The sequence below is a fragment of the Terrapene carolina genome, unplaced genomic scaffold (genome assembly GCF_002925995.2).
Source record: "Terrapene carolina triunguis isolate 2854851 unplaced genomic scaffold, T_m_triunguis-2.0 Scaffold558, whole genome shotgun sequence".
Lineage (NCBI taxonomy): Eukaryota > Metazoa > Chordata > Testudines > Emydidae > Terrapene > Terrapene triunguis.
In genome coordinates, this window is record NW_020664909.1 from 13,371,618 (window position 1) to 13,393,244 (window position 21,627).

The 21,627-nt window shown below is 44.8% G+C and overlaps 1 protein-coding gene across 1 annotated transcript in view; it reads right to left on the minus strand.

Annotated features, from left to right (window-relative positions):
- Nucleotides 1–21,627, minus strand: part of POU2F1 (POU class 2 homeobox 1) — a 99,313-nt gene that overhangs the window by 24,892 nt on the left and 52,794 nt on the right. Inside the window, exons 7-9 of the mRNA XM_029913253.1 lie at nucleotides 12,151–12,208; nucleotides 11,649–11,743; nucleotides 8,628–8,801 (exon numbers count right to left, since the gene is read on the minus strand). Of these exons, the coding sequence (XP_029769113.1) occupies nucleotides 8,628–8,801; nucleotides 11,649–11,743; nucleotides 12,151–12,208 (327 nt within the window). The remainder of the gene's footprint in view (nucleotides 1–8,627; nucleotides 8,802–11,648; nucleotides 11,744–12,150; nucleotides 12,209–21,627) is intronic.

Here is a 21,627-nt window from a genome sequence, read left to right on the forward strand (position 1 = left end):
ATCAGAGAGGCGTCCATTTGTGATGATCGCTGTGGGCAGAGGCTGCAAGAACAGAACTCTCACACATACTTTTTGTGGCTCCTTCCATCAGTTTAAATAGAACCAAGAACCCTTGAAGGTATGGACACCTGCTTGGATAGACTATGCTTGTTGGGAGATTGTAGACAGTTCTCAGCCACACTTGAAGACATCGGGAGTGTAATCTTGCTAAGGCTATCACAAAGTACAGGATACCAGAGGGCTCAGAAGTTGTAGGCAAGTAGTTGCTGTGGTTTGAAGGCTGGACTTTGGGGCAAACCTATCTGTGTGCAAGTATGCTCTGACAGTGGATGAGTCCAGAGTGGCCCCAATGAAGTCAATGCATTCAGTGGGTGAGTGACGATTTTTCCACATTGAGGCGGAGGCCCAGGGAGTGAACTGAAATAGGAGCTTGCTGGTTGCTTTCTGTATCTCAAGAAATGAATGACCTTTTTAGGAGCCAATTGTTCATGTAGGAAAAGAAGATTATTCCCATCTGGAGAAGATGGGCTGCATCTGTTGAGAGGACTTTGCTAAAGATCCTTAGGGCAGTGGAGAGGCTGAAGGACATGATGCAATACTAGTAGTGGTCCCTGCCCATCACGAAATGTAGGAAAAACCTCTGCAAGGGGCCCATGGCTATGTGAAAATAAGCATCGTGAAGACTGAAGAACAAACCAATCTCCCAGATCCAGGGAGGGAATTGTCCCTGCTAGGGTTACCATTCTGAACAACTGTGCATAGATGAAGGTGTTCAAAGTCCCGAAGTCCAGAACTGGTCTACATCCCTTCTTATTCGGAACGAGGAAGTATCAGTTATACAACCATTTCATGATAAAGTCCAGTGGAACAGGTTCTATCACCCCCATTGTTAGGAGGGACTGGATCTCCTGCCTCAAGAGACACTTGTCAGAAGGGCCCTGAAGAGGGATGGGGAAGGATGGGGCAAGCAGGAAGGAGATGAACTGAATGGAAAAATGTACAGAAATCACCTCCAAGGTCCATCTGTCTGAGGCGATGAGCTCCCAGGAAGGTAGAAAATTGGAAAGATGCCCCTCATAGTGTTGGAGGGGAGATAGACGCAGTGTAGGATCCGGAGCAAGAGACAGTTCATGACCCTAGACCAATGGGTCAAAATAGTTGTTTTGAGGATGTTGCCCACTGGCAAGTCATTGTAGAGGTTGCCCTCTTTCTTAGTGACTCTAGGCTTATTTTTGCCAGGTTGAACTGGTTTCATGAGCTGGTAGTGGACTGGGCGAGAGAGCTGAGCCATCTGTGATACACTGCATTTTTTCTTTGTTGCAGGTGTATAAATGCCCAGAGATCATAGTGTCACCTAGGAGTCTCTAAGTGAATGAAGAGACTCGTTTGTGGCATGACTGAACAACTTGGGCTCCTTGAAGGAGTGGTATTTTTGTACCTCCCTGTGGAGACTTGAGGACTAAAGTCAGGAAGCTCAGTGCATGACTACTGCTATAGTTATGGAACGTGCAGCTGTATTGGTGGCATCAAATGAGGCTTAGAGAGAAGCCTTGGTGATTGTCTGGCCTGTTATGAGGGCTTGGAATTGTTCCCTCTGGTCCTTTAGCAGGTGTTCAATAAAAAAAGAAACCTTGGAATAGTTTCCAAAAATCGCATTTTGCCATCAGGTCTTGATAATTGGCTACTCTGAACTGCAAAAAGGCACAGATTAGCTTTTGCAGCCCAATGGTCTAGCTGTTTTAGCTCCTTCTCAGATGGAATCAAATGGGATCGATGTTGTCTATTTCATTTGTTGAGAGGACAAAGGGGGCCAGTCATGAGAAAACCCCTAGTTACCACCTGAGATGGCTGCTGGAACTAACAAGGACAGTACCTAGGGAAAGGATTGGACCAGACTAGGAAGGAGTTTAGTCTGTGAAAGAAGCTTATTGGAACACTTCTGAGGGTGAGATATTATTTGTAATCAGTTTCTTAATGTATTAGGTTTAGACTTGCGTGTTTTTGCTTTATTTTGCTTGGTAACTTACTTTGTTCTGTCTGTTATTACTTGGAACCACTTAAATCCTACTTTTTATAACTTAATAAAATCACTTTTGTTTATTAGTAAACCCAGAGTATGTGATTAAGACCTGGGGGAGCAAACAGCTCTTCATATCTCTCTATCAGTGTTATAGAGGGCAGATAATTTATGAGTTTACCCTGTATAAGCTTTATACATAGTAAAACAGATTTATTTGAGGTTTGGATGCCACTGGGAGCTGGATGTCTGGGTGCTGGAGTCAGGTAACCTGCAGAGTTGTTTTCACTTAAAGCCTGCAGCCTTGGGGACGTGGCCCAGACCATGCGTCTGTGTTGCAGCAGGCTAGCGTGTCTGGCTCAACAAGACAGGGTTCTGGAGTCCCAAGCTGGCAAGGAAAACGGGCTCAGAGGTAATTTCAGCACATCAGGTGACAGTCCCAAGGGGGTCTCTGTGACCGAACCCATCATAGTGGTGTTTCTTCTTCCCCTGCTGTCACTAGCTCTTCTACAAGTTGTTCCTGTGGAGCAGGGTCCAAGGATGGTGGTGGTGGTTTTTGGTGCGTCCTCTTATGAAATGGAACATTGTAGGAGTTAGTCGCCATAAGAGACCGATGAGCTCCAATAAGACCACTGAGATAGGTCATAAGAGAAGGGGCAGTACCCAGGGTTCTCCTTGCCAGGTTTGCCAGCTGTATGTCCTGCAGGGGGTTTCTTGCTCAGGGTGCATCTCAAGGGAGGGAGGCTTATTGGGGAAAAACTGATTTCAAGGCCCTAAAATAAAAGGCGCCCCTCAAAAATGCAACAGGTAAAATTACTAGCAAGGGTTTTTTTATAATTTACAAGCATGATGCTAGAACTCTTGAGCAAAAAAATCCCCTAAAAACCGATGTTTGAAGATGACAAGAAATGCTGACAGAAGTCATTGTGTTCCCTCATAACTTACTCATTCAAATAAAAAAATAAAGGTTAACGAATAATGTAGAATGGCATGCTTGATACACATATGCTGATTTATGATACTGAAATATTAAGATGAAGAATGGTTGAACGGTAAAAATAGGTTGAATAGGTTGAGTTTGGATATGATAATATTTGTGCCAAGGTCTTGGCCTAGCTTTTGCCTGCGTGAGTGTTGCCTCTCTTTCTGTTATATAGATTTGTTTAGATAATACTTCTTGCTGATTGGACAAAGGTGATGTTTTGTTAGTGTGCTGGAGGAAGTTAAATAGTGTAATAGAGTGGTTTTCAACCTGTGGTCCGCAGACTCCTGGGGGTCCGCAGACTATGTCTAAGATTTTCAAAGGGGTCTGCACCTCCACTTGACATTTTTTAAGGGGTCCGCAAATGAAAAAAGGTTGAAAAGCACTGGTATAATAAATACACAAAATGCAATGCTAAAAGTCCCTATTACTGGGACAAACAAGAGCAAGGTGATATGAGGACATAATGACATAAAAATCGTATAAACAGTGAAAGTTGTGTAAAAAGCTTTCACATGCATATTGTATGGATTATGCAAGATACAATGCTTAATGTTGATTGGGGGAAAGCTGATGAATACATAATATGAAAAGGTATAAAAAACCAAGTGAATAAGGGCCCAAGTCCAGATTGCCAGTTCAGAAACTAAAGGAATGAGACTGAAGGACTGGACCGGAGAACAGGGACTGACCATGAAGTGCAGGAGAGCTTCCTAGTACCCCAGAACTTGGTAACTTGGGTCCCTACCTGTTCTGTCTTATCTGTTTGTTGTCTGGCATAAATATATGTTGAGAAACTGTCAGAATTATTGTCACTTATAATTTATAAATAAAGATGAAAATTAATTAAGCTTAAGTCGGGTGTACGCGGGATGCTGTTACTCACTTCTTACAGGCTGGACCAGGAAAGTAGAGGAGCATTGTATGGCCACCTCAAAATCAGATGAGATGTCATCCCTGTGTCCATCAGAGGGGCAAGTGGTGTTGGTACCAGGGACGCCGGAACCTACATAGAAGTAGAGGGCCCCACTGGCGTCGGGACAGTGGCCCAGCCCCCATTCTTCCTCTTCTCCTGGAGCCCTGTCCCCTGCTCCTCCTCCTCCCCTTGAGGCCCCAACCCCGGCCAAGCCGGAAGCCAGAGCTGGGACGTGGTAAGAGCTGCCCCGGGAGCCAGTACTGCTGTGGGGAGCCCTGGACCCTCCATTTGCCCTTGACGGGGAGCTGGGGTGCGCTGCCCAAGGCACAAGGAGGGTCCAGGGCTCCCCACAGCAGCTTGGGTTCTCTGGATGGCTTTTACCATGGTATGGCTCTGGCTTATGGCCTGGCCGGGGGGTGGGGCCTCAGGGGGAGGAGGAGAGAGAAGGGGGCCCGTGGTGGTGGGGGGCTAAAGCCCACCTCAGCCCCCTACTGGGAAAGAGACTGGGGATCACTTTATCAGCTCTCCTGCTGTGAAGCATAGCCCCCTGCCACCGCCACTCCACGCCTGCCCATGTTAAAAAATGGGCAGGCATGGCCCTTCCACTTTTAAAAGTAGGGCGGCTATAGTCCCCCTGGAGTCACCTCCCAACCCCGGTATAGGCACCTGTGGCTGGGTACAAGGGATCAAGTGGGCACTGCAGACCAGAGAGGATCTTGTAACTGCATCAGTACCAGAAGTAGAATCTCGGTTGGCTGGTGAGACAGTACTGGAGGATATGTCTGTACCAGCCAGAAACTCTTCTCAGTATGCTCCATGGGTTTGTGTGGAACCAGTGACCACGTCAGTACTGAGGATGAGTCACCATTATAGATAGTAGGGTAGGTCAATTCTAGGAGGTAAGTTGGTACTAGCAGAGAGTATCTCTTAGTAACTCTGAGCAATGACGACTCAGGTTCTTCTAGGATCCAAAGATCCTTGTGGAAAAGGAGCCTGGACGGTACCGGAGACTCCAAGTAAGGACCGTCAGGTGGCACTGGCACTGGGTGGCACTGGAAATGGTACTGAAGTGCTATCTGTGCACTCTTCTCTGATGGCTGTGGAAGGTAGTATCAATGAAGATTTCAGCTTAACTTTAAAGTCATTGTGTTTCAGAGGTGCTGGGTCCAGTGCCAACTCTGGTGTTTACAACATGGCTTCTCAGTACGTGGTGTGGTTTTCCTAGCCAGTACCAGGGTCTTGGTACCAGAGGAGACAGGGGCCTCAGAAGAACCCTTGTTTGGATGCAAGGTCTCCTGAGAGCTGAATCAACAGGGTGAATTTTTCCTTCTTTGACCCCATTTTGGGGAACAGAATCTCTTGGTTTTTTATGATCTGAGCAGTTCTGAGGGGTCCCCAAGATGTTTGTTTACTGCAGGAGCGGTGATGGTCGCCAGGGCTCTTTGAGTAACTGAATCCAATATATAGCAGGGGGAAAGGCAGTCTGACTCAGACCCTGCAGGTCCTAGGCAGGGGAGTTTTAGCCTGTCGTCCCTCAATTTTTAGGTCTACTTTTAAATCTTGAGCAGATACATTTGGAGGGGATGAGAGTCTCTCCAAGGCAGCGGAGGCAGAAGCATCTGTTGCTGCAGGGAAAAAGACCTATGGCATGTGTGGCAGGGCTTGAAGCCCAGGATCATGGGCATAACCTGTTACTCAAGACCATGAATTGAGGCCTAAGAAAAAACAAACGAGAATGGAAGGAGCACTCCCCCAAATACAAACTGTGCTAAATAACAGAAAAATAAACAAAATAAACTACTAACAGAGTAAGAAAAGATAAGCAAGAGAAATAGCAAACAGCTTGGCAAGCTAACAGATTCTACAACATTCTCTCAAGCTGCAGGCAGTTGAGAAGGACCTGCAGTGGTGGTGACTCTGCTCCCCCAAATATCCCCATACTGGAGCAGAGGGATATCTAGGGCACAGACAATCTCCAATCACGAGTGCACGTGTAAGTGCACATCCTGAAGTGGAGCACACACAGGGATACTACTTGAAGAAGTAGTTATTCATTTCTTTGTGAACAATTTCCCCCAAAGATGGTATCATTTCAGTGATAGGTGAAAACATTACTGTATGGGAATTAGCAAAGAGTCACCCACCTCTGAAGTAGAGGATAAAGATACTTTGCAATAAACAAGTTTGATCCACTTCATAGAACGACTGAATCCTCTTACAGACCAATGAAAACAAATATGGAGCACAATATGAGCAGTTACACTTCATTAAAATAGCGTCATTCGTGCCAGAAGAGAGGTGACAAGAGATAATATTCCAATCCGTTTGTATTACATCACAAGATATTATAACATGTCAAATCATAAGTTTCCATAATAGGAACACATCTAAATTAGTCAGTGTGGATGTAGGTAATGTCTGTATTTCCAGGATTATCAGCTATCTCAGATGGAATGCTTTGCTTGGATTTAAATGCATCAAACATGCAGCTATTTTTAAAAGAAATTAAATTATATAAAACCCCTAAATTAATCTGTTTTGGACACTTACTTTAAAATGATAAAGAACTATCGCAAGTCAAAACCAGTTTATTATATTACCCCAAAATGGAATGTAATAGGAAATTAGTGTACAATGCAAACTAGATCCTTGTAATCATTTTTGAAAAGAACAAAAGTAAATCCGATGAGTTTGAAAATAACCTACTATGTCATTGGCAATGAATTTTTCTGTTATCCTTTGGCATGCAATCTAATTATGTGACTATAGGAAACCTTAGTAATAAAATCCTTAATTACTACACAATTATGTAATTAGGTAATAGTTATCATTAAACACTGCCTAAATTATGTACATATTTACTCAAAGAATAAGAATGGATCAATCAAGTGAATACTATGCCATTTAGAACAGGTTTTTTTTTAAACAAAGGGAAATTTAATACAAAGAGCTGCCTTTGTATTATACTGGAATTGTGATACTAAGCTCAAAAGCCAGGGCTGATCTAGAATCCTTGAGTTATTGTGTCTGCTTTTTCCTCCACAGTACAAATTCAGGACAGTGTCAGTAAGGAGAGTTAACCCTTAACTTAAAAATCCTGGTTTCTGCTGCATAATCATTTCACAATGACACAGCAAGGCAGGCTAATTGTCACAATTCTGATGAGCACAAACTAGAAATCCTCGGTCAAGCAACAGAAGCTATTCTATTCAATATAGGTTCTTATACCATGCTTATCACCATAATATCTGAGTAACTCCTTCACCTCATGAGGGAGAGACTGAAGTATGCTCATGCCAACAAAACACTCTTCATCTTACGAAGAACAACCTGTTCTTGTGCGGTAATGAAGATTCTGGCAGGAACTTGTATTATGAACCCTGATTTTTCAGGCATTTAGAATGTTGTCGGAAAAATAAATCTGACCTTGGACATATGCTTTCAGCTACAGCGGGTTCACTTATTCTGAATTCACAAAAAATTGGATTGGCTGCTTTGAATTCAGACTTCTGATTTTTGTTTGCTCCTTCCTCTAGCAAAACATGCTAATATTTAACAGCGTGCTACCAGACTTGTTGATAGGGACAGAGGATTTTAATTTTTAAGGGGAAAAAACATTTAATTTTGATATTTTCAAGAAGGAACTCCTGGATCCAAGCACAGTGTCACTTAGCAACAAGAAAATAGAACATATAATCATACTTTGCACTACTAATAGCACCTTTCATCCAAACATATTCAATATATTCAAAATTACTTTCTTCAGCCTCACCCTGATGGGTTCTTGTGCTCTGACTCCACCCACCTAATGGATTTCACCATCAGGCTTTAGGTAAGCAGACAAGTGAACCTTTGCTCTGATGAGCCCTATAAGGTGGAAGTTGCTTTCCCTTAATTTTGCTCTATCTTCACTTAAACACTGCTAAATACTTAAAGGCAAAAGTGGGTTTTGTTTTGTTTTTTAAGGTGGGTTTTTAAGAACTCAGGAGTCCGGGCACCTACTTCTTTGCTCTAACCCTAAAACAGTTCCTTCCTGATCATCAATTGTTTACATATGAACTTGGTGAAAGAAAGATGATTGATAAGCTTGTCTTCAGAGTATTCAATGTGGACACTATTCCAGAGTGGTGATCAAACCTCATATGCTTTCTTCAAGTTTATTATTTTCTTATTCAACCTGTCTTTTCAAAACTTGTTTCTGAATCATCTTTTAAGATTTCTCCTCTGCCATTTGAGTTCTCATTTGCCGATCCTTGCAAGCCTTAAACCTCAAATACAGAATCACTAATATTTAATAGGAAAATTAGTTCAAATGATAAAATCCTTCAACATTTAAAGCAGCTTTAAACACTTAGAACGGTGCAGTGTGCTATATGACTTTAGAGGTTGCATTTCTGAGGGCAGCTTTTAAAGTGTTTTGACCTATTCTTTTTAAATCTTCTAGGCCGAACAGAGCACATTCAATGACAGCCTGAGCTGGTAAATGCATGCACCTGCTGGGAAAATGGCTACCTTTTAAAACCAACAAGGGAGCAAGTAAGATGTGTATGGCCTTTTCTGTTCTTTCCTAGAACCCTCATACAGAAGGGAAAGACAAGAACTTAATTCTATTTAAGAAGGCACTGCTAAGAGGGGGTGCTATTGTCCCCTCTCTCCAGATCTGAAAACTGATTTAACCCTATACTGGGAGGTATAGTGTTACTCAATTTTACCTGAGTGAATCCAAGTTTGATCCGTCTTTGTTTGAAAGTCTTGGCAAACTGCTCAAGCTCCTCAAGGTCACTGGGCTCCTCCAAGCTGGGAGTGTCAATTCGCTTTGGTGTTGATTGGCTCTGTGGAAGTGGCTGAATGGGGGTTGCTGCTATTGTGCGTGTTGGGGTTGCTGGCTGTTGAGGGCAGGAGACAGGAAGAGGAAAAAAAACAAACGAAAAGATTTTTTTTTAAACACGAAATAGTGGAAATAAATCTCACTCGGGAGTCCAGATTCCCACAGGAGACAGGTTAGATACTAATATATCTACCATTTCTAATAAATCCCAAAGTGCTCTCAAATTTATTGACATTGGTCAAATAAAGGCCATCACAATCCACTGTACTGTATTAGTATACAGTCTTTCAAGAAGGACTCTGTCAAAACCAGCCAAGGAAAAACAAAAGATACACTGTACCGGTTTACCAATGCCTTCTACCTGCTCCAAGAACAGTTCAACATTACTCTTAATACATTTCAATACTTTTGGAGAGTTTGGCATTCATCCCCTTTAATTATTTTAAAATTCAATTTACTGTGGGTGCAGTATCAAGTTGACATCTCTACAGACTCAAGTCCTCTATTTTTCCTCAGAACAAGCTCAGCAAAGGCAGCAGCAGCACAAATATCCCTAACATTTCCCCTTGTGACTGTGACACAACCTTGACCTGGAGGGACCACTTTGGGGAGGGGGGTTGGGGAGGGGAGAAGTTTGTTCTCCTTGGCACCTCTGCTGAGACTGCTCACAAGAAGAGTATTTATAAATGGTGACATTATATGGCAATAATTCCTCTTAAAAAAATAAATAAAAAACAACTCGCAGAAAGGAATTTCTTTTAGGTCTCTGATTTTCCCAGCATAACCAGATAGTTTCCTAGGAAACTACTGAAAAGTTTGCTATTCCTGACAATTAGGCTATAAAGATTATTTCCCAATATAAAAGTAGGAATACAGGGCCTCAGTAAGAGCCTGAGATATGTCTGTGCGCTATGGAAACCACACTCAGGCTAGGTTTCACACAATCAAAATATATTAAGAGAACATCAGGGTTGCACAGTTAAGGTTTTGCACACAATCTGAATGTTGGAATTTCCAGAAGTTTGGGTGCTTTACTCCACCTCCTTCGGTGTATGCATTGTTAAAATGCAGAGCTGAATCCTCTTCTTTGGCCAAATTCTGTTCAGTGCAGCTGAGGGGCTTGGGCAAAGATGGTTTTATGCCATTTTATGCCCTCGGCCCAATTCTGATGCTGTTTATGCCCCCAGTGCAACACAGAGAAGCCTCAATATCGCTCTAAATTGCACTGGTTGGTAATAGCCCCCAAATGGCCATTCCATAGCACTTCAGTGCTACAGCCATATCTCCTACAAAACTGAACCTCCAACTGGCTCACTAAGGTGGCTTTCTACTTGGGTTAGCGCTAGTGATATTCTGCAATGCAGAGCAGGTGGTTCGGGGGGGGGGAGGGGGGAGGAGAGAGGATTTAGCCCACTGTCTTTAATTACACAATTACGTATTATTGCTCAGATAATATACAATCTTTTCAAGAAGTGTAGATACATATGTCGCACACTTTTTTTTTTCTTTTCAGTATTTTAAACTTACTTAAGCTATATTGGACTATACAAACATGTCTGACTTCAATTTTTATTGAAGTTCTTTTTTTCCCTATGTTACATATTAGAGCAAATCTTTGTTAGGGACACGTGAAGCTCCCCAAGCTGTGAACTAGAATAGCTAATTTCCACTATTCTGCATTGTATATAGAAAATGTAGTAAGCAATACAAGTACAGTTACTATGTACTTTTCATATATGGGACTTTCACAGACTGTAACAGATGCAATAGTATGTGCTACAAAATACTACCTGCGTTAAAAGAAAAAAGTGATAGTTATTCTGTTATTTCAGAAATAATATGTGATCATATAATTAGAGACTATTGTAACGCACAAACACAAGCAAGCAGAGTTAAAGCTGCAGGCACTTTAACATTACTTTTCCAGAGTTTTGAAAGCTTAACCGTAGAGCTTGAATAGGCTCTTAAAACAATTTTTTAAATGTTTTTCTTCTTTTTTTTTTTAAAGAAATAAATAATGGAAAAACAGCTAAAAATTAGCTTTACTCTTCTGCTGACTTGCAAAAGATTGGCAACAATATAGAATTCTTTGGCTAGAAAACAGACCACTTTGCCCCAGGATCTTTGGAAAACTTCCAGGAGAAACCCTCTCTTGCACACTTTAGGAAGCCCTCAGCCCTTTTCCTACAAGTTTTAGGAACTCTGAGAACCTTATAAAGAAGTGGAGGAATTGATGCTAATGTTCCTATGGACATGTTGCCTTAAACCCCACACATCTGCCAAGTAAGCAGCTAAATTAACTGCACACTCCTGAATAGCATAGCCTCTTTTAGCTGTGTAAAGTATATGCAAAAATTATTCTAACTATATAACATGAAGTCTTCAGTCTTATAATTTAGTCAAATCAAAAATATTTTTCACTAGAACGGTTCAAGGCACTTTTACTCAATGAGGGCTATTTCCATGCCAAATATCAATATGTAGCCCTTAGGTTTTAAATCTATTAAAAACAAGGTTGCAAAAATGTTTAATATAATGGGAAAAGGGTATTGTTCCACCACTCTACTTGTACTCAAAATTGACTCAACCATTTTTGTTCAAACTACTAAAAACTTCCACCTTTAGGAAAAGGCCAAGCATGGAAAATTTCAGTCCAAAGAGTAAAAGTTTTGGTAAATTATGAGTGAATGAAAACAGGGAAATCTGAAGGGAAACTATTATGCAGTCTTAATATGAAGATAACTATCACTGCAGCTGGCACTTCTGTTGTATTGTTGTCATCTAGAAAACTGAGAAGACTAAGTAGTTTAACTTCCATTCTTAAAACAAATATATATGTGCCCCTCTTGCACAGTAGTTTGAGTCCCCCAAAGAACTGCTGAAAAGCTGCAGGAGGAAAACTGACCTGTGAGGTGAGGGTGATGCTTGGCTGAGACTGCAGGAGGTTGGCTTGGCTTTGCTGAGGTAGTTGCGTTAAGAGATTCTGCGCTTGCAGGAGACCTGAAAAGAGGTGGTTTGGCAAATAGTTTCAGAAACTTTAGAAGCAGACTGATATGAAACACTCATTAAAAAAAAAAAAAAAGATAGACGAGAGGCTGACATCTCCAATGTCTTTAATTCTCAGTCCACAATTCCCCTGCATTCCTCTAAAGCATAGGGAAATTCAGCATTACTTTGGCTGTGATGCAGTCACAATAAGTGCTGACTGGGGCTGCGCTTATATTATATGTAGGAAGTGTTTCATCTAATGACAGTACTATCAGCTTAATGCCTGGGAGGTGTCACTTGGCCTTCCCTTTCTGGTTTGGTACTTAAACAGTTAGTAGACAGCTGAGGGTTGAAGAGCCAAGTAAAAATAAACTGAAGCCACTGATGAAGGTGATTAAATGTTACACTCTGCACAATACATTTCAGCTGTTGGAACATCCTTTTAGAATGAATGAAGAATGAAATGGCTTTAGCAGACTAAAGTAGTATAACACACAGAAGAAACATATCCAATCACTTGCAAATACAAAACAGAGAAATAATTACTCCTTTCTAAAGAGTCAGTCTATCTCAAATGTTAGGCCTTGGCTACACTTGCAGATGTCAGCGCTGTGAGTTAAACCTGACTTCGTGCAGCTGAGTAGGGAAAGCGCTACAGTCTGTCCACACTGACAGCTGCCCAGCGCACTGTCGTGGCCACATTTGCGGCAATTGCAGCACTATTGGGAGCGGTGCATTATGGGCAGCTATCCCACAGAGCACCTTTTCCCATTCTGGCGCCGTGGGTTGTGGGAAGGGGGTGTGGGTGCGGGGGATTCTGGGTCCTGTCCCAATGCCCCGTGATGCATCGCTTCGCATCCCAGAAATCCCTTTGTTTCCGTCCACCTTTGGCACCATCTTTCAACGGTTTCTGTGCAGCGCGATCTGTCTGCGGGAAATGAAGTCTAAACTGCTGAAGCGTATGCTGACGAGTCTTGCCAGCACGTCACGTTTGGCTGTTGAACTATTCCTTAAGATCCAAAGTGACAGTGAGAGTGAGAGTGAGGGTGAGGAGTCAGACGATGCTATCGAGCCGCGTAATGCGTACGACATGAAATTGCTTGTGGCATTCTCAGACATGCTCAGCACCGTGGAACGCCGCTTTTGGGCTCGGGAAACAAGCACCGAGTGGTGGGATCACATCGTCATGGAAGTCTGGGATGACAAGCAGTGGCTGCAGAACTTTTGGATGAGAAAAGGCACTTTCGTGGGACTGTGTGAGGAGCTTGCCCCCACCCTGCGGCGCAAGGACACGAGATGGAGAGCTGCCCTGCCAGTGGAGAAGCGGATGGCTATTGCAATCTGGAAGCTGGCAACTCCAGACAGCTACTGGTCGGTCTCAAACCAGTTTGGAGTGGGAAAGTCGACCGTTGGAATCGTGTTGATGCAAGTTTGCAAGGCCATTAATCGCATCCTACTCAGAAGAACCGTGACTCTGGGTAACGTGCAGGAAATAGTGGATGGCTTTGCACAAATGTGGTTCCCTAACTGTGGAGGAGCGATAGATGGGACGCACATTCCTATTCTGGCACCACCCCACCTAGGATCCGAGTACGTTAATCGGAAGGGGTATTTCTCTATGGTTCTCCAGGCGCTTGTGGATCACCGTGGGCGTTTCATTGACATTAACACAGGCTGGCCCGGAAAGGTGCATGACGCACGCATCTTTTGGAACACTTGGCTGTTCAGGAAGATGCAGGCCGGGACTTTTTTCCCAGAGCGGAAGATCATGGTAGGGGAAGTTGAAATGCCCATTGTGATCCTTGGAGATCCCGCTTACCCGTTAATGCCGCGGCTCATGAAACCCTACACAGGGAGCCTTGACAGCAGCAAGGAACGGTTCAACTACAGACTGAGCCGGTGCCGAATGACTGTGGTGTGTGCCTTTGGCCGTTTAAAGGGCAGCTGGCGATCTCTGTATGGGAAGCTGGACTTGGCCGAAAACAGCATCCCCGTGGTTATATCCACATGCTGTGCCCTCCATAATATTTGTGAAAGGAAGGGTGAAAGCTTCACTCAGGCATGGACCTCCGAGGTTCAACACCTGGAGGCTGAATTTGCACAGCCAGAGAGCAAGGCTATTACAGGGGCCCAGCGCGGGGCTGCAAGGATTAGGGATGCCTTGAGGGAGCAATTTGAGGCTGAAAACCAGCAGTGATATCTGGTGCCCTGCACGGGAGTGAAGTGCAGTAGTTCCAATCTTTAGGAATCAGTGTCTGCTTAGCAGACAAGCAGACTTGCAGTGCCTGTTTATTTCCTGGGCTAAGGAGTCTTTTACTTTATGCAATAATAAAGAATGTTTTCAAAGCCAAAGAATCCATTTATTGAAAAGAAAAAAAAATTATTTATTGAAAAGAAACAAGGGGGTGGAGTGGGGAACAGTACAATCACAGATTCGCGTATGTCCTGTCTGCTGTGCTGTGCAGTGAGTGCTGCACTTCAGGACAGCTATACTGCATGGTGATGGGGGTTGAGTGCAGAGGGTAAGGCTCGTGGTTTTCAGGGCTGGGTGGTGAAGATATTGGTGTTGGAGGCAGCGGGTGGCGTGAAGAACACGGAAGTTGGGGAAAGTGGGTTGGAGGTGACAGTGGGGCACAACGGAAAGAGTTTTGGGACAAGGGCTGTAGGGGGGGGGTGGCGTTTGCATTTGCGGTACTGCTCCTCTTTCTGCATGGCTACCAGCTCCTGGATAGCATCTGCTTGGCGCTCCAGGATGCTTATGAGCCTATCTGTGCTTTGCTGCCGGTGCGCGGTGCTTTGCCGCCGGTGCGCTGCATTTTCCTGGCGGATCCTGCTTTCTCTCTCCCTCCAGTCCTGTGCTTTCTCATTCTCTTTAATAGATTACCACATCACTTCTTGCAGCATGTCTTCTTTGCTTTTTCGCGGTCTCTTCCTGAGTCTTTGCAGTCTCTGAGCAGGTGATAAGAGGGACGGCTGAGGTCTCAAGGTTGATGCAGCTGTATAGGCAAAATGCAACATTTAACAGAGGCAGCATTGTTTATACCAGACAGAGTAATGATTCCCCCCGCACTTAAGGAGTAGAAAACACAGAGGGTCTACACAATAGCATAATTTTCCCGTCCGAAACAGAACACACATATCCCACGGGAGCCTCAAAATGGTGAGTAAGGGGGACTGATTGTTTCAGGGCTGCACTGTCCTCTGGTTTTCTGTGCCTTGGGGAGAGCCAACAGCTTCAGGGGGCACCTACACTGAACGCTGTCCCAACATTTTCCACAGGAGTTCGTCCTGGACGATACCTCGCTGCTGAGGGTGACCTGGGAAGCAAGGGAGGGTCTTCTACTGCAATGCGGCTTCCGCCCTGGCCCATATGCAGCTTGCCTGTGTGCAGCAATGGTCCCCCCGCCCCTCGCGGCACAGTGGCGCGGACACGTTAGCCTGGCTGGGACAAGGACCACGGTGGCTCTCCCGATAAACCTGTGCAAGCGCATTGCACACGTTCTGGATGAGACATTCGAGGAGATTACCGAGGCGATTACCGCGATGTGATAAACCACAACAATGCACTATTCCGCATCTAGGCATGCATGCCTAACCCTCCTCTCCCAAAGAGCCCGCACCGAAAAAATTCCTTCCCAAAAAAAAAAAAATAGCTTACCGGGAACCTGCTCTTCTGTTTGTCCTCCACCAAGTACCGGCCGCTGCGACTGGCTACCTTCCTCCTGGCTCGAGAAGAGCTCCTGGCTGCATGGCTCCAGGGATTCCGGGGTGTCTCCATCCGGCCCACCACCATCACTCCCGTTTTCCTCCTCCTCTTCCTCCCCTCCCCCCCCCCACCGGCTCTGAAGTGTCCATATGGTGGTGCTTGGAGTGGAGGTGGGATTAACCCCAAGTATCGCATCCAGCTCTTTGTAGAATCGGCAGGTCGCGGGGGGAGCACCCGAGTGGCCGTTTGCGTCGCGGGCTTTGCGGTAAGCACTCCGCAGCTCCTTCACTTTAATCCTGCACTGCAGGGCGTCCCGGTCATGGCCCCTTTCCATCATGTCCTTTGATACCTGAAGGTATCATAATTCCTATGACTGGAGCGCAGCTGGGACTGTACAGCTTCCTCCCCCCAAACACTGATGAGACCCAGCAACTCGCCATTGCTCCATGCTGGGGCTCGCTTGGTGCGTGGAGGCATGGTCACCTGGAAAGATTCGCTGATAGCACTCCATACCATGCCGGGCTGAGCAAACAGGAAGGGGATTTTTAAAATTCCCAGGGAATGTAAAGGGTCGGTCACATGGTTGGTTACCTGAGGCCAGGGCAGTAGAGTTTGAACTGATGACCAGAGTGGCTAGAACAGGAATTGTGGGATACTGCCGAATAATTCTGGAGGCCATTCACAGCGCATTGGGCGGCCACACTGGCGCCGCAGCGCTGCAGCGCAATACTTGCTATTCCTCTCGGAGAGGTGGAGTACATGCAGCGCTGCAACCACGGAGATACAGCGCTGCAAATGCCTTGCCAGTGTGGACGGGGAGTGAGTTACAGTGCTGGGGGAGCCTTTACAGCGCTGTAACTTGCAAGTGTAGCCAAGGCCTTAGATAAGGTACTGAACATTCTTTAGGTTGCACCACAAAAATTGAGGTTACTTATCTGTAACTGGAGGTTCTTTGAGATGTGTGGGCCCTATCTGTATTTCACAGGTGGGATACGCATGTGCACCATGAGTCCGAGTTCAGAATATTTTGCAAATAGTGTCCATGGGCCCACATGTGCACCATAGCTCTCCTCATGCTCCGAACCAAGGGCATAAAAGATGGCGTGGGCCAATGCCTCTCCAGTTTCCAACCTTACCACTGTTCAAACAATCCGCAGCAGAGGGGATGGAGGGTGTGTACTGGAATACAGATAGGGACCACATACCTCAAAGAATGTCCACAGTTACAGATAAGAAACCTCCATTTCTTCTTCGAGTTAAGGTCACTATGTGTATTCCACATGCGGGAGATTAACAAGCAACAGTCAACAGGGGGTGGGTACGAGGACACAGAAGTGATGGCTGATTGTAAGCACTGCTGTCCCCACAGCTATATACACAGTTGACGACAGGAACAGAGTGTAATATCTTGTGAAGGTATGCAAAGAGTTCCAAGTAGCTGCCCTATACATCTCTAGGAGAGGTAAATCTCTCAGCTATGCAGTCTAAGTAGCTTGCCCTCTAATGGAATGAGTCCCTCAGGTGTGTGTGTGCGCGAGGGGGAGATATGAGCTAGTTGGTAACAACTAGCTCATATCCATTTTGAAAGTCTCTGTGCCAATACAGCTCGACCCCTTGATCACTCTGCTATGGAAACAAATAGTTTACGGGGTCTTCTAAAATCTTTTGTTCTTTGCAGATAAAAGTTCGAAGCCCTTCACACATCTAGAATCTGTCCGTCTCTCTCCGTCTGAGGCATGTGGGAAAAATACTTATAAGTGGATTACCTGACTCATATGAAACTCTGAAACTACTTTAGGAATGAATCTAGGGCGGAGTTGTAATGACACCTTTTCTTTTTAGAATGTAGTATATGGTGAGACCACCATGAGCGCTCCCAGCTCACTGATTCTTCTGGCTGACATTGTGGCTATTAGAAAGGCCACCTTCATGGACAGATGGGCCATAGACCATATGGCTGGAGGCTCAAAGGGGGGTTTAGTGAACAGTGATAATATAAAATTGAGGTCCCACTGAGATGTGAACGTCACAAATAGTGTTATGGATCTGAGAATCCCCTTCAGAAATCTAAATGTGACAGCGTGAGTGAATATTGTACCGTTATCCTCAGGAGAATGGAAAGTGCTGATCGTTGCTAAATACAGTTGCAGAGAACTGAGTGTGAGACCCAAAGATTTAAGGGAAAGTAGATACTCTAAGACAGGGGTAGGCAACCTATGGCATGTGTGCCAAAGGCGGTACGTGAGCTGATTTTCAGTGGCACTCACGCTGCCCGGGTCCTGGTCACCGGTCCTGACCACCAGTTCGGGGGGCTCTGCATTTTAATTTAATTTTAAATGAAGCTTCTTAAGGTTTTTAAAATGTTTATTTACTTTACATACAACAATAGTTTAGTTATATATTATAGACTTATAGAAAGAGACTTTCTAAAAATGTTAAAATGTATTACTGGCACGCGAAACCTTAAATTAGAGTGAATAAATGAAGACTCAACACACCACTTCTGAAAGGTTGCCGACCCGTGCTCTAAGATGATAGGAATCCTGGTGGATTCTGGAGACAGCTGAATTGGTGAGCCCAAGAGGAGAAACATTTCCATTTTGCTGAGTAACAGCTCCTTGTAGAAACTTTTCTGCTTTGGTTAAGGATGTATTGCACCCTTTTAGAACATGAGTGCTCTATTTCTGATACCCATTCAAATATCAGGCCTTGAGTTGCAGCGGTCCTGGACTGACGTGCTTGAACCTGCCCTTGTGCTATGTTAGAAGGTCCAGCAACATGAACTGAGAGCTTCAACAGATCCGTAACGAGAACTGCCTCGGCTAGTTGGGTGCAATCAGGCTGACTCAAGCTCAGCCCTGGTGGATCTTCCATAGAACTTGTGGTATCAATGGGACGGGAGGGAAGGCATACCCCGGGCAACCCTTCCATGACACCACCATGGCATCTCCCATTGAGCCTTGGCTCAGGGCAGCTCTGGAGCAATGCCAAGGAAGTTTCCTGTTCTCCCACAAGGCAAAAAGGTCCCAGGTTGGTGTGCCCCACTGGGCAAAGGCATCATCGAGAACCAAATTATGTATCGCCCATTCCTGATTTACAGAAAAATGTCTGCTTAGGCAGTCTGCTAAGGAGTTTTGCACCTCTGATAAATATGCTGCTGACAGGGTTACGCGATGGCTAATACACCAATTCCAGATGAATCTTCTCCAGTTTTGTTCTCTGGATGAGTGTCAAACTTTGGGCAGAACTGTCACTTTGCTGTTTATTTTGAACTTCTCTAGTGAGTACACAGAGAGAAGCCAGGCTTGTAGGCAGCGAAGATAAAGCCTGACAAATGGTATCATGTGTGCATGAGGCCAAGTGGGCGAGGAGTGAAAGGCAAGTTCTGATTGACGTCCTAGGTCTGACAGTGACCTGATTCATGAGAGTGCTAATGGCATGAAACCTCTCAAGAGGTAGATATGCTCTTTCTGTAGTCAAATTCAACTTCACCCTATAAAATGTATGAACCTCATGGCGGTCAATGTGGATTTTTCATGACTGACAGATACCCCGGGAAGGCAGAAGACTGAGCAGAACACTGGTTGCTCGCTGGACTGTCTAGAAAGAACTGCCCATCAGAAGCCAGTTGTTAAGATAAGGGAAGACTATAAATCCCTCTCTTCTCATCGAAGCTGACACTACTGAAGAAACTGTTGTAAAGACCCTTGCTAGACCAATAAAGAGGACTCTGAATTGGCAAAGCTCTTGACAGAAGAGGAACCTCCAGTGAGAAAATGGAGGTTTGTGAGAAAATATGCATCTTTCATATCAAGAGCAGCGAACCGTGTGTTCTCCAACAAGGAAATTATTGATGCCAAGGATATGTGAAATTTTAGTTTTTGAATGAACCTGTTCAGCTGTCTCATATCGAGAACTGGCCTCCATCCCCCATTCTTATTAGGGATGAAGTAGGGGTAGGATTTTACATTTGTATTAAAGGTCATAATGTAGTACGTATTAAGTGTATTCATGTATATCTTGAGTTCATCCTGTCAGCCACCCTTTTTGAATAGCAGAAAGGAATGACTCTCTGGGGCACTGGTAGAAACGCATCTGCCAGACTGTCAGTGTCTGTACTGACGTTAAGGCAGGAACAGACCAGAACAGTCCTTATGACTGATTATGGTCACCCTTTGTTTTAGGACAAGTTGTATCATAAAAGATGGGGTCTTGTTTCCTATATGCATTACAAACTAGGCCCTCTGGTCATTTCTTTGTTTAAAGGTTTAGCGAGTAAAAGACAGGACCTTTTATTGTGTCTATGTTAATTAGATTGGAGGAACACTGATGGCCCAGGCCACAATGTGAACTGTTTTGACCACAAGATTTAGTAAAGTTTAATTTACAATGCTTTTCTTGCTCAATATAAAACACTGCTGTTTGTATACCTTTGAAGGTCTCTGTAAAAGACTGTTTGTGTGAATAAGGAGTGTATGCATCAGGAAAAGATAAGGTGTGAAGGCCATTGTTGGAGCCAGATGGTCAAGGGAGGAGACTTAACGAGACTTATCGACACCAGAGAACCATCAACGCGCATCCATGACTGAAGGAAGGCAGATTGACGACCCTGAGGCGGAGACTGGCACCTCAAAGACAAGACAATTGATTAAATCAAAACCAGGACAGGATGACCCTCTCGGAGGTGCTTTGGAATGTTAACGTCAGAAGATAACACCAATTAAGGAGTAACCAGTCAAACTGACACAGCAAAATCCACAGACTTCAACGGAGAAAAAGGACTATAAGAACAGGGTGCTTTGCCATGGGGCTTTGGGTTCGTCTTGCCACAACTCCAGGAGCATCGGATCGCGACTGACAGAGCCCGGCTCCCCTCTGCAACCAATCTGGCTGGCCACTAGATTGATGCAGACTTGGGACTGGTAACCTTAAACATCGACTGGCAGGACTCTCTCTCTCTCTCTCTCTCTCTCTGTGTGTGTGTGTGTGTGTGAAAAGCATATGCTAACTGCTGTATTCTCAATAAATGTGGCGTGTTGCCTTCTCCGCTATAAAAGATCTCGTGTACTTTGTATAAACATAACATCATAATGGCCTCGTTGATGGGGAAGGCCACTCAACTAGGACTGGAAGGCTGCAGAATGTCTAATAAACTGTGGTGAGGCTCCTGGACTTCTTCAAGCTGAATCTGTAGTTCTGCAGCCACCCTATCCATGAGCTCTTGAGACTGTTTAAAGTCATCTGGAAGGGACAGAGAAGACGGAATAACCACCTCATTTGGTGAAGATGATGAGACTGCTCCCAGAACTGTTGGACCTGACTCACCTTCCCCTTCCAAATATTCCAGTAGGGTTGGCTGTGGATGTCCAGGCGATGGCAAATAGAACTCCTGCATGAATCCTGGGTGTCACTACAATGGATTAACTAGTGGAGATGGACCTCTTGGCATAAGGTACCACCTCTCTCTTGGCCAACTGTATTTGGTCGGAGTGTGGAACCCTGATCTTCTGGGGCTCCTGTCTCATACCACCTCTGTCTGATGTTGAAGACACTCCTGCAGGGGCTCAGCCTCATTTGAAGAGAAAGCTGGATCCCTTATCTCTGGCAGAACTGATGGTACTGTTGGTTGCGCCTCAAGACTGGGAGGTGGGATAGGAGAATGACTTTGCCTGATTGGGAAATTCCTTTCTTTTGGTGTATTAATGTCCTGGAATAAAGACTGTTTCAATCGGAGGGTTGAATGCAGACAGAAAGGACCAATATGTCCTCTGTGGGGGATGCAGGTCTCTGATCACCCTGAGGTATGAGAAGAGTCCATTGGTGGAGCTGTCAAAACTGGAGCTTCCCTGGTCACTGTGGCAGTTGGCTCCCTCCAGGGCAGGGTTGCTACTAGTATCACATTGGCAATAGAAATAGATGGGAACACCAGGAGCTGTTTATCCCAAACCTTCACCGTTGGAGCTGACATAAGAATCATTGGATTCATACCTTTGCGTGCCTCCTGCTCCTGTTGAGAGGATTTACTCATGACAAAGGTCTTAGTGCCCATATGCGCTCCTGATTCTGATGGGGTTGGGGAGGGACCCTCTCTCTTTTGGAGCAATTTTAGATGAAGATGCTCAGATGCCTTGTCCTTATGCCTATGAAAGTGACCTTTGCTGTGATGTGAAGCCTTCTTCTTAGGTGTAAC